Consider the following 13227-nt stretch of genomic DNA (forward strand, 5'->3'; position numbering starts at 1 on the left):
TACTAAGTCTGGTAGAACCCCATATCATCTATAACTCTATTTAAAAATATTAGCATGGCTGGCGTGGTTCAGTGGTTGAGTGTCGACCTATGAACCAGGAGATCACGGTTCAATTCCTGGTCAGGGCACATGCCCATGTTGTAGGCTCGATCCCCAGTAGGGGGCATACAGGAGGCAGAGGATCAGTGATTCTCATCATTGATATTTCTATCTCTCCCCCTCCCTTCCTTTCTGAAATCAATAAAAATATATTTTTAAAAAATACTTTTCTCTGATAACTTATATGCTTCTTTTAGAAAACCTAAATGTATAAACAACATGAATATTACTTGTAATCCTAACCCTTAAAAAGAACCAGTTAACAATGGAGCATTACTTTAGTCTTTTTTTCTCTTCGTATGGGTGTGTGCACATTTTTTTACACAAAGAACATAGATGTCTGCAGTTAGATATGCTTTTTGTCACAAAATATTGTCATACTTTCTCAAGGCCTATTCTGAATGTTATTTTTACTCACTGCATAATGTGGAACTCTTAATTTATTCAACCATATCCTTCTTGTCGGATTTTAAGTTATTTTAACTTTTACACTATTAAAGAACCCTGTGCTATAAACAAATAATCCTGTGGTAGATTTCCTTACTTTCATACATTTCTGATTATTTCCTTAGGATAAATTACATCAAGAGAGATGAATACTGAAGTATTTCCAAATTGCCCTACAGAAAAACTACACAGATCATGAGTAATAAATTTTGCTATTCCCACACCCCACATTACTTTTCACCAACTTGGTAACTTTTATGTGTTTAACTTTGTTTCTGTACAATTGGCTAAGTAAAATACTTTTTCTATATTTAATGGCCGTTAAATTTGGTTGTTTGCCCCTTATTAATAATCTATTGGATTTTTCTGCATGTAATAGCTTGTGCTCAATCAAGGTTATGAGTTGTAGTATTAAGCGGCAGTGTCATATGGAGGGGAAGCAATTTTTGTTTTTATTATTTAGAGAGAGGAAAGGAGAGAGAGAAACATCAATGGTGAGAGTATCATCAATTGGCTGCCTCTTGCCTCTCCCCTCTTACTGGGGCTTGAGCCCAAAACACAGGCATATGCCCTGACTGGACCTCCTGGTTCAGTGGTTGGCAAACTGCGTGCGGCTCGCGAGCCACATTCGGCTCTTTGGCCCCTTGAGTGTGGCTCTTCCACAAAATACCACGTGCAGGCGCGCACATACAGTGTGATTGAAACTTTGTGGCCCATGCACAGAAGTCGGTTTTCGGCTCTCAAATTTCAATCGTTGTACTGTTGATATTTGGCTCTGTTGACTAATGAGTTTGCTGACCACTGTCCTGGTTCATGGGTCATTGCTCAACCACTGAGCTACACCAACTGGGCAGAAAGAAGCAGTTTTTTAAACCACAGACCAAGTTCATTATCCTGAAAAATGTCCATGTTAAATATTGTTTTTTAAAACTTACTAGTATTACCTGATTACCACTTATAATTCAAAAATTCCAACTCTACATTGCTCACAGCCCAAAGGCCTGTTTTCAGGGAATAAATAGCAATGTGTTAGTGGCTCTTTAAATCGAGATTTTTTTTTTTAGCAGACTAGCAACTTAATTTGATGATAAGTTGTGTGTGTTTTTTTTTTCTGGTCCATAGATATTTCCACCCGCCTCCCCCCCCCCCCCGCCGCCCCCTCCCCCGAGCATGTACTTGTCTCTGTTTGTTTCCTCATTCTTAAATATCTTTGTAGTATTTAACATTCCCCATCTGTAGTTAATAGGTCCCTTAACTAAGCTTTGATTTGCTGCTTATGAGACAGTAGTTGGCAAAATCAGTTTGTTCTATGAGTGTGCTAGTACCTGTAGTTCATGGGATCAGGGGTGGGGGGACCCAGTTGCTTTGGAATACTTTTTATTACCTGGAGTAATAGGAGTTGCTCATTCAGAAAAAGTAGAAAAGTCAAGTGCATCAGGTTTTAAAAGCGGCATTTATTGATTGAAAATAAATGTGCAGATAGGCTCTCTGTAGCATGGAATCCACATTATTTTTTAATGAACTTGAAGTATATGAAGACTTTTTATATCTGCCATTTATCTTGTGTGTGCTTTTAACAACCACCACATTCAAATGGAGGTGAATTTTCAACATGTTAACTGAAAAAAAAAACACACCTTAGAATTTTTCCTTCAGCAACTCTCCATAGTTTGACAAGCTTTTGGGAAGAGATAGATAAAAACACACTACAATAGTGTACATTGAACATTTATTAAAACTAATTGGCGAGTGATGAGACAATGCACACATGGCCTGAATATTGGTCACAATCACAATAAAGCTTAATCCAGCCCAGCAAATACAAATGAAAGTGTAAACCATGAAGATGTGCTTACATATGGAGTATGTATAAAAGTGACATTGAAATAGCTCTTAAAAATATAGGGCCTACTAATGCCATTTTACCTCGTTCAGCTCTCACTTTTTTTTTTCCAGCTCTCACTTGTATATGAAAGATGGTATGCTTATATTTTTATAAGATTTCTCATAACTATTTCTCAATGCTATTGGAGGGCAGGAAGCTCCCTAAAGTTTGCAGCACTTCTAAGTGGCAGGAAGCAATAAAGGAGAGCAAACTAAATTTGGCTGCAACAAGCACCCCAGAAGGAACCTTAGTGCTTTAAATGACATAGTCAACACTTTGTGAAGAGAGTAACATTTTCCATAAGAATCTGTCATGAAGAATTCCTGGCAAGTCAACATTCTGTTTTATTTTGGGGCATCAAAATCCAACTAAGTGACTAAATGATTATGACCACAAAATTTATCTCAGGAGTCAAATTTTCCTTGGCCTTAAAAATAATATGCTTGCCATTATGAAACAATCTCTTCTTCATCCCAGGTTTGGAATGCCAAAGAAATAATTTTCCGTGTAAAACGGTATAATTCCAATTTAGTCTATGTGTATTCCCTTTGTTTTTAGGTATGTAGTTTCCAAATAGGGTCTTTTGGTATAAATTTGATGGTTTTCTTTTAAAATTTCAACATAGTTTTCATTCAATTGATATGTGATATGTCAGTTCCCTTTATAATCATATATACTGGAGTGCACTGGCTTTTGGCTTTGTAAGTTTCCTTTGCCAAAGACAGTAATTAATAAATATATTTAACCTGATTGTCATTTTCATAAGATATCCAATTAAGAGAAACAGACCTATAAACCTTAAAATACCTTTCTTTTTCTCTATCATTCTAATTCATGTAAGTCCCTTAAGTTATCAATTGATTAACCAAAATTCCCTTTAAAAAAAATTGTGTAGGCCTGAATGAAGCAGCTTAGTGAAACAGTAATACTGACAAGACATCTTACACCATTAGCTAACATGGACATGAAGGCAGTGACCATCTACAGTGTGTGAAATGCCACAAGAAGTCATCAACAAGGGAGGAGAGTTATGTCAGTCCAATCTCTTCAAGAACACTACGTGGGGTTTCGGCTTCCTGTGGAGGGAAAATGTGAGACTCTGGTAAGCAGATGTGGGGTGGCTTGAGAATGTGAAACTGACAAAAGACTTGCAAGCTTCAGAGAAGAAGGAAAGCAGTTCAGTGGTATGGGCGTGTTCTACTGTGAGCCAGTGGTTATTTAGGGTTTTATACCCCATACATTGTAAGCCACAGAATATTTTCAGCATGCATTAAATATATACACTGAGTGGCCAATTATGATCTCTGAATGCATAATCTGGCCACTCTGTGTGTGTGTGTGTGTGTGTGTGTGTGTGTGTGTGTGTGTGTATAATTAGAGGCCTGGTGCATGAATTCGTGCACAGGTGGGGTCTGGCCAGCCTGGCCAGGGGGAGGGGACATGGGTAGTTGGCCTGCCTGCCTGCTGGTCAAACTCCTGGTCGAGGGGACAATTTGCATATTAGCCTTTTATCATATAGGATATACACTGAGTGGCCAGATTATTATGCGTTCAGAGATCATAATAATCTGGCCACTCAGTGTGTGTGTGTGTGTGTGTGTGTGTGTATTTTAAATCTTATTGTTTAAAGTATTACATTGATTACTGACCAATAATTGCTGTAACACAAAAAGCAGTCAAACCCATTGGCAATTTAAGAAATCATTGCTACTCAATTATCTATCTACAGGAAAGGTAAGTTATCCTAGTGTTAAAATTCAACCCCCCCTCCCTAAATAAAAAGCAGGGGAAAACCTGAGTTGTCCCAATTCTTCACATAATTTTGGTTTCCATGCTTTTTTTTTTTGGGGGGGGGGGGGTGGGGTGGGATGTCACATGTATTTATAGGAATGTCTTCCTCTCAGAGTCTTTACTCAGTTTTTCACTTCAACTGACCCCAGCAGAGCTTCAGAAACTCACCTCCTCAAACCTCCCCAGGGCAACCAATGACTTCAATGGAGGCAACATACACACAAAGAATGCTTTGGGATAAAAGGCATTTTTGTCTTATGTAACAACCAATACTCATTTTTTAACATCAAAGGAAGACAAAGCCGGCATATATAGAAAAAATTATTTTAAAAATTCCCAAAGTGGCTGATTTTGCACTTCACTAAATATAAAGGGACCAAGTAGATCAAATTTCAGGCATTACTTGCAACAATTTTATAATTAAAAGGCATAGTATGTTTTCATGAAGGAAAATAATGTAATTTTTAGTATCTAACAATAAATTACTTACTTTTGCATCCTAATTGTGGAACAGCACAAAATAAGGAAAAAAAAATTAAATCATAAATCCATATATTAGATTGTATGTAAAACACTACATAGAATAATCTTAAGTAAATTACACTTAAACTCCATGGTCTGTTGCCTTGTTGGGAAAGCAAGAATCAATAGTACTTACCTTCATGTGTAGAGATTAAGGGAGATAAGTCTTAGTGCCTGATTTACAGGAAGTGCTAAACATGCTGATAGCATTACACAGTTGAAATCTAAATGAAGGTACTTAGCACTCAGTAGCAAATGAAGTACTATAAACCAACTCTCTAAAGTTCATATGATGACCTTTAGTATGTTTGTATATTAATGAAAAATTGGTAAAAATCAGCTTTGGTAAAAACGATTATTTTTTATGAAGTATTTTTGCTCCTCCAAAATGGAACCTCAACCTAACCACACTACAGAACTAAATATGAAAGAGAAGAAAACAAGTTAAATATCGCCACAAGATTACAAGCAGCAAAATACAGAATGGAGGGAATTTTACAGCATAGGTGACTCAGTTAACAGCAAAAAGGTAAGGGGGAAGAAAGCAGAGGAGTTATTAAAAACTGAGACTTGAGGCATCAGCTAGATACAATGTGAGCCTTGTTGGAATCTGGTTCTAACAAACCAATTATAAAAATACATTTTTCAGATGATGAGATTGACACAATACCTGCTGAGCTAAGGAGGCAGCTTGTTTTTCAGATAATTGGGAAAAACTGAACCAGAAATAAGATATTAGGAATTACTGTTAATCTTATGGGGTGTGGTACTTATCTCTTAGGGATACATACTTTAGTTTCAAAGATGATAGGATGTCTAGGGCTTGCTCTAAAGTACTGAGGGCAAAATGGGGTGGTGGTGGCTAATGAAATAAGTAATAAGAGTTTTGAGCTGATGGTTATTGAAGTTGAGCAATGTAATGTGTACATGAGGGTTCCTAGTACTATTCTATTTGCATGTCTCAATTTTCATGTTATAGCTTTTAAAGAAAATCCAATGGAAATTATGTAGCATTCCCAAGAGTGATATAAACCAATCTCTTTCATTTTCAATGTTTAACTTTAAACATTAAATGCACTGAATCACATACATAGTAAAATGAAACAATTTAAAAATAATAATTTTCATTTAACATTAAATAATTTTTAGTGTCATACAACCTTTAATGTATTTATTAAAAGGGTGCCTACATTCAATTATGTAGTTACGCATGTAAAAATGTCCCTCATCCTACTCCCTGGAGCTGGCCAGATTTCCCCTATGTGCTCACTGTCTGCAAACTTATATAGCATTTCTCAATGAGAACCATGTTGCTTATCAAATATACATTATTTAAAATACTTGTCCTTTCTAAAGGGCCTAGATTCAAAGAATTATTTGCACATTTTATTCCTTTGAAATTTGTCAAATTGTGTTTAGAATATAAAATATAATTTCCACACGTTCACATTGAAATTGTAGCTCAAAATTACCTAGAAAAATTATTGCCCAAGAGTCAAATTCATAAAAACATAGAAGTAGAATGGTGGTTACCAAAGTTTGGGGGAAGAGGAAAATGGGGATTTTTTTAATGGGTACAGAGTTTCAGTTTTGCAAAATGAAAAATTTCTGGAGATCTATCACAACAATGTGAATATGCTTAACATTATGGAACTGTATACTTAACGATGGTTAAGCTGGTAAATTCTGTTATGTGTTTTTTACCACAATTAAAGAAATTAGCTGGAAAAACTAAAATGTAAAATACATTATCAAAAGGAATGGAGAAGAAAAAAGTCATTCACATGAGACAAAGTACATGCAATATTTTTATTTTAGACATGCAAGGAAAGCTATTTCAGAATTGACTAATTTAAAGCAAGCAGCTGTATACAGAAAACAAAAGAAGCAACATATTGTTACAGCTCAGCACACAACATCCAGAGCAAACAGGCATGAGACAATGCATATTTATGCATCATTAAAACCGGATAAATAATACATTGCAGGGTGGTATGGAGGGGAAAATGGAAATGAAAGACCAATGTTTCCCAATGCTTTCAATGTATAATGCTAAATTTCTCATCTGATAGCCCATCCAGGTGCCATGGTAAGAATGTTACGAACTGATCTGCATGCCTGCCTGATACACACTTTCATGGTCTTCCTTTAGTGGTAAACCAGTTTGAGCACTTTTGAATTTACTGTTTAATGATAGCTTACTTAACTCAGGCTTTGAACTCTCTAGGTATAAACAATGAATTATTTGGTACTTTCCTTTTGTAATAAAGTATGTTGCATGTTTTATTGAAAGTATACACAATAATGATCAATATTAAGAAATATAAAACCATAGTTAATAAATCATAAGAATTTTAAATGAAGACTATATGATAAAACCATAACCATTAAAATATAAGTATTTAAACTGAATATTCAAATTTGACTATACTCAGTATTAATGCTTTGAAAGGGTTACTTACTATTAAATAGATATTGCAGATCAGATTTTCTGACATAGCTTTCTGTTAGTTTTTAAAGGATTGTTTGATCTTCAATAAATGTGGCATTACAAATTTCTTAAAAACTGTGTGTTTCACCTTAAATTATGTCATAGTACAGATTTTACTTTCTTGTATTTCTGAATACACTTTTATGTGATACATTAAAACACATTAGCTCATATAGACTAAATATAGGTGTGTTTTTTTCAACATTTGAACACCAAGCCACACTATATATTATGGCACTAATTATTTGGACTTAGCATTTCAGCTGTATTTTCTTTGGTAAACATTGTAATGATTGCTAAGTTTTCCTCTTAACAAGATTAATCACAAATGGCTCACAAATGACATGGATGTGTTTAAGATGAAATATTACTAAAACATTCATATGTCATATTTTTTAAGAAATTAAACCAGCTGCAAAAGCAGGAATAAGCTACATCAAGATCACATATAGAAAGGAAATAAAACAAAAAAGAGGAATAAGAACAGGAACAAAGTTACAATTGTAAAGGTGTTGATTTGGAACATTCTATTATTATAAGATGGTCACCAAGCTGAGGATATTTTCTTTCATAAGTATATCAGCTCTCTATTTCCTCTGTAAGAGTCTGCATACCCGTCGAGTAGTCATTTAGTACACTGGGACATTAAAATATTCATGACGTGGCTACAAAAGAAATGCATATGTTCTTATACACAGTATACAAACTGACAGACACAATCAGATTTCTAGAAGGTTTAGTGCACAGTAAGGAAAACTTAAATTTTTGATTTTGTTCTTTGGTTTATAGCTGAATATTTTAACTACTAAACAATGTCCAGGAGTTCACACTCATCTTTTAATTTTACTATATACATAGATCTATCTATCTATCTATCTATCTATCTATCATCTATCTATCGTATAGATAGATATAGATATAGATATAGATATAGATATATAGATATATAACCAAAATGACCCACACCCTACAGAATCCTAAAATGGTCAATGCTGAGTTAACTGAAAATGCAAGTACATACTCCCTCCCTCCAGTACATTCAAGTTCATCAGGATTTAATTCCACTAAGTCAAAGAATTTCAACCCTTAATGAAAATCATTACATCCTAAGGTGACCATAAACTCTTTTGTAGACCCTAAAGGAAAAATCTTTCCCAAGAAAAAGTGGAAAAGTAGTCACCCATCTGTATTTTAAGTAGCAATGGAGGTCTTAACGGTTCACTTAGCTTAAAAAAACAAAAACACCCAAAGACTAGGCCTTTGAGATTAAGGATATATTACTTTTGAAATAATCTTTTAAAGAAATCTCCAAACAGATCTGTTAAATGTCTATGCCTACAAATGTATGTAAAACGATGTTTCTCACAGGTAACCTGAGGTGAGGTTTTAAACTGACCTTAGAGTGTCCGGAGATGGATTTCTAGGGACGCCAAGAACCTCCTGAAACTAGAGGCAAAATTATGTGCAGATTTTTCTGAGAAGAGGAACCTTGGCCCTTCAGACTCCTTGGGATTATACCCCCACCAATATACTTGTGACTCAAAAAAAAAGTTTAAAACTGCTTATCTGAGTGCTTTAAAAATATCCTCATTTTAATATTTCTTCAACTTGGCACTTTGAAATGTTAGGCTACAAAGTCATGTAAATTGTTCCAATAAAGTATGTAATAGATCCCTTACAAAATAACCATTAAATACAGAAGTATCTGAAGAGGAAAGCCAGTTAAATTTTAATCCTCAGATAATTCCTAAATAGTTTAAAGAGATAACTGCCCTTCCCCCCCCTCCCCCACACTCAGAATAGATTATACTGGAATGAAACAGCTTAAAATAATAAATTAATAATAAGTTAAACCCCCAAATGCTTCCTTTTCTTCTGGAAGCTCTCATTTTCCCAAGGGAATTCTATATATGTATCAGTGGCATTAGTGAGTCACAGTATTTAATAATACTTTTTGTCAATGAACCTCTTTCGGTATTCTCTATGAAAAAAAAAATGATGGATCATTACAAGAGCAAAATTCCCTAGTATCTGTTAAATTAAATAATTGGGACTATCCCTGGGGATTTACTGTAATTAAGACTTTTCAGATAATGCTAAAATATAAATAACAAACTTATCATTGCAAACTGAATTATATATCCTACTACATTTTGATGCATGTCAGTACTCCAGCACGTATTCTAGTATGCTTTCTTACACCCCATGAAACTCTTGCTGTGATACACTTTCATTCTGTTTTCTGGAGAGAGAACAAGAAAAGTTTAAGTCTGTCAAATAACCTTTCACCTAAATAATACCAATGATTTTGAGTATTTATATTATAGCTTTTAATCTATGTTTTCTCTCTTAAGTTTATTATCATGGAGAGCTTATGCCATTAAAAGGAAAGTAAGTTTTTCCAAATAGAGCTGAGTACACAGCCATTCCTCTCCAGAGGAGACTTACTATGAAAGAGAACAAATAATTCTATAGGAACATTTCTCAAAGGTGACCTTTCACTACCTTTAGGAAAGGGTTGGTGATAAACCAAACTATTATTTATAGCCAATGATCCAGATTATTGTACTTAAACAAGAAATTAGCATTCATCAATTGTGAAGAATAGTCTTCATAGAAAGAAAACCTTGTTTATTGGAAAAACATCCTTTGAGAAAAGAAAACCTAAATAATGTATTCTTTTACCACATTTAAGTTGCTATAACATATTTTAAATAACTTCCCATTTTAGACTGCGAGGGTCTGAAAATAATGTGCTATGAACAAATGTCTTAATGACCAGTTACCATTTAAGGTTGATTTTTAACAATGATAGGATTAAACATAACTCCAGTACCCCTGGCCCCTGTACCACCAGTACTTCTTAGGAGTTATGGAATACTTCTATTTAGAATAGAAAAAATTTTAATCCAGTTGTATTACACAAATACAAATCAAAAACTGCCCTTAGTACAGATTCTTGGAGACTGATTTTTTGAATAAAGATTGGGCACTTATTATTTTCGATCTAAAATGGGCCTTCAATCCTGGGCAGTCCTTATGCTCATCACTGATTTGCTCCCCATTAAGTTTATTCCAAAACTTCAACATTTCCCTCAAGCTTTCTGCCTCTTTCTTCTCTCCAGCTCTCCACTAGCTGATGTAGCTTCTCGAAGCCAAGAAAATGACAACACTCTCGGTTTCACTCAACCAACTCGTGAGGAAAAAAGCACTCTACAGCTTTCCCACATTATCTACTCAAGAAAGGAGGAAAAATTGGACTTGCCCTAGACCAGTGCTCGATTCACCCTCCCAATATACTTTTCCCTTTATTCTATTCCTGTTTTTCATCAGTCTCTGCATTAGCTCCTTTTCCTTAGAATACATATGTTCAAACCTCCTCCATACTAAGAATAATCTTTTTCTCACTCCCCTACAAAAAGGACCAGATGGAGTGGGAAGTGTAGGATAACAAACATTGAGAGGAATTAAGTTACACCTGTTCTCAAAACCACCCATGTTCCTTAAAAAAGACAAACCCATTACCTTAAAATTCCCCAGACATTCACCATACAAGGCTGATGATGCAAAGTAAAGTGATCTGGGAAAACTACAACGAAAACTGGTAAGCTAGCAATTACCTGAAGGCTTAAGGTTTGTTGAAATGAGAATTGCTAAAGTAAACTAGTGGTACTGAATCCAAAATTGAAAACCTAATCTCTGATTTTCTCTTTCTAGTAACAATGCACTCAATGAGAAAATAATTTACATTTAATGAAAATAAAGTGTCATTTGAAATTACATTTCTACTCCACCTTTTCTTGCAAATGGGCATCATTTATTCCTTGCATTGTAAAGTATTATCATTTGTCCTTCATGTTCTAGAACACAGTAGTCCTTTTGATTACTTCTCACTGAATTCTATAGCAAAGTCCTTATTCCCAACTCTAGAACCCTATTCCCTGTGCTGAAGAACAAAGGACCAAAGGACCAGAGAGTATCCCAACTCACTGAGATCTATTTTTAGCAAGGAATAAAAAGCAGCACTTTTTAAGTACCTTTTAGATGACAGGGCTCACAGGGCTCATGGTGTCAGTGTTATTTTACAACTAGTTGTGAGGCATTAAGAAAATCAAGTGATATTTTACATTAAGTTAGTAATGGGTGGTAAGAGCAATAATTGCTCCAGATGGTATCTAAAATGGTAAAGTACAGAAATGCTTCACTTTACATGCTGAAACTTTCTTTCTAGCAAATGCTACTCTATGTTTTACCTAATGGATCAACACAATGTATATTCTTCCATTCACCCAGTATTTTGTCATTTAAAAAATTACAAAGTAAAATATTTTATACTTATAAATGTACTTATAATACCTGCTTACTTTACACTTCTAGGAGAAGGGGGGGGGGTGTGCTCAAACATCTTCAGAGTTAATACCATTAAGTTAATGTCCTGCTCCTAAATCTTCTCTCACTTGATATCCCTTGAGTATCTTTTCCATAACATTACATAGAAACTGATCTCATTTCTTTTACAGTCAGGTAACAGTTTCATATATGGCCATCCTGTAATTTTCTTAACCTGTTTCCCATTGATGGACATTTGTGTATGTTCCTGTGGCTTAATGTTATAGCGACCATGTGTCTTGGTGAATTTGTACATTTGTACATTGGTGTATTTGTATATTTCTGTTGGATAAAATTCCTTGAAGTATAACTGATGTGTCAAAAGGTGTACACATTTAACCATTAACAGGTATCACCAAACTAATCCTCCAAAATGGAATACAAGTTTAAGTGCTCACAAGCAACAAACTAGAGGGTCTCTCTCATCTCTGCCAATCCAAAAAGAAACAAAGCAAAAATAGGTCTAACTTATATTTTAATTTATATTCTCTTAGTAAAAGGACCGTTTGTGTCTTCTTTCACCTATGAATGACTTATTCATAGCTACTGCTGTCTTTTTCTATTGTGTTGTTGGTCTATTTCTATTATATTTGTCTTAATTTTTGTCTTAAAAATAATGATGGGGATAACTTAACTACATCTCTATAAACACTGCTCTAAAACCTGTTATTGATAAATTACTTTCTCTGGCAGTTAACTGTACTGTAAAAAAATTTAAAAGCAGATTAACTCTGCAAATATAACTTTTAGACTATATGCAAAGTTTGACACATATTTTAGGGTAATTGTATTGTGTTTGCCTTGTTCTTGCATTTGGATCATAACTCGAAATGTGCTAAATTTAATCAGGATTTTCCAAAAAACGATTTCTTGGAGTCGCTGAATTTCAAACTCTAAGTATATTTACTAAGTAAATTCTTTAAGGCTAATTGGGTATAAAAAAAACACACACAAAGTCTATATGCAAGCCTATATATTCAAATTCTGAACATTTAACTATTCCTCCTTTAAGAAATTATCAAATCCCTAATATGGGTGGCAAAATGAGCAGACTAACTGCCTGGAGGGTATATTCAATTCTGTTTTCAGGTAAAAACTCAATTACCTTAATAGATGTTAAAAGATTTGGTGGTTGTTGGGGGAAATTAAATTATATAGTGACATCGTACAAGCTTTGCTGTGGGTACGTGCTGAACTCAACCATAGATTATCTCCCCAGGTACTGGTCATCGAGTAATTTTGGTGAATCACTGAGGTGATTTTTCCAGGAATTTACATATTATTAAGGATATTTGTCCTCCTCTCATAATATTTAGGGCTTTTGTTTTCTTTTTTGCTCCTTCTACCCTTTGATTCATTTCTATCTAGTCATTTATACTCTGGACTATATACAGGGTAGGGCAAAAGTAGGTTTATAGTTGTAAGCACACAAAACACAGTTTATTCTTGTATGTAATTATTGTATTATTTTCCATCAAACAACTATAAACCTACTTTTATCCCACCCTGTATTATATTGAAAAGATGTAGCAGTCTTTAATGTAAATGCAACCTACAAATGGAATCTTGAAGTATTCTATGGTGTTAAATTAAGCCAGGATTT

The 13227-nt window shown here is 34.4% G+C and overlaps 1 protein-coding gene across 5 annotated transcripts in view; it reads right to left on the minus strand.

The window, feature by feature from the left end:
• Positions 1 to 2261: 2261 nt before the first annotated feature.
• The window catches only part of AP1S2 (adaptor related protein complex 1 subunit sigma 2), a 28256-nt gene continuing 17290 nt past the window's right edge, over positions 2262 to 13227 (minus strand). For 2 of the 5 annotated variants that reach the window (XM_028130305.2, XM_054720515.1), the window contains exons 5-6: positions 8632 to 8681; positions 6540 to 7900 (exon numbers count right to left, since the gene is read on the minus strand). In XM_028130305.2, coding sequence (XP_027986106.1) covers positions 7861 to 7900; positions 8632 to 8681 — 90 coding nt within the window. In that variant the 3' untranslated portion in view covers positions 6540 to 7860. Of the gene's footprint in view, positions 3508 to 6539; positions 7901 to 8631; positions 8682 to 9042; positions 9478 to 13227 lie in introns of those variants that run through there. The other 3 variants (XM_008154932.3, XM_008154933.3, XM_028130306.2) reach the window with 3 other exon arrangements.

This window comes from Eptesicus fuscus, chromosome 1 (genome assembly GCF_027574615.1).
Source record: "Eptesicus fuscus isolate TK198812 chromosome 1, DD_ASM_mEF_20220401, whole genome shotgun sequence".
NCBI lineage: Eukaryota > Metazoa > Chordata > Mammalia > Chiroptera > Vespertilionidae > Eptesicus > Eptesicus fuscus.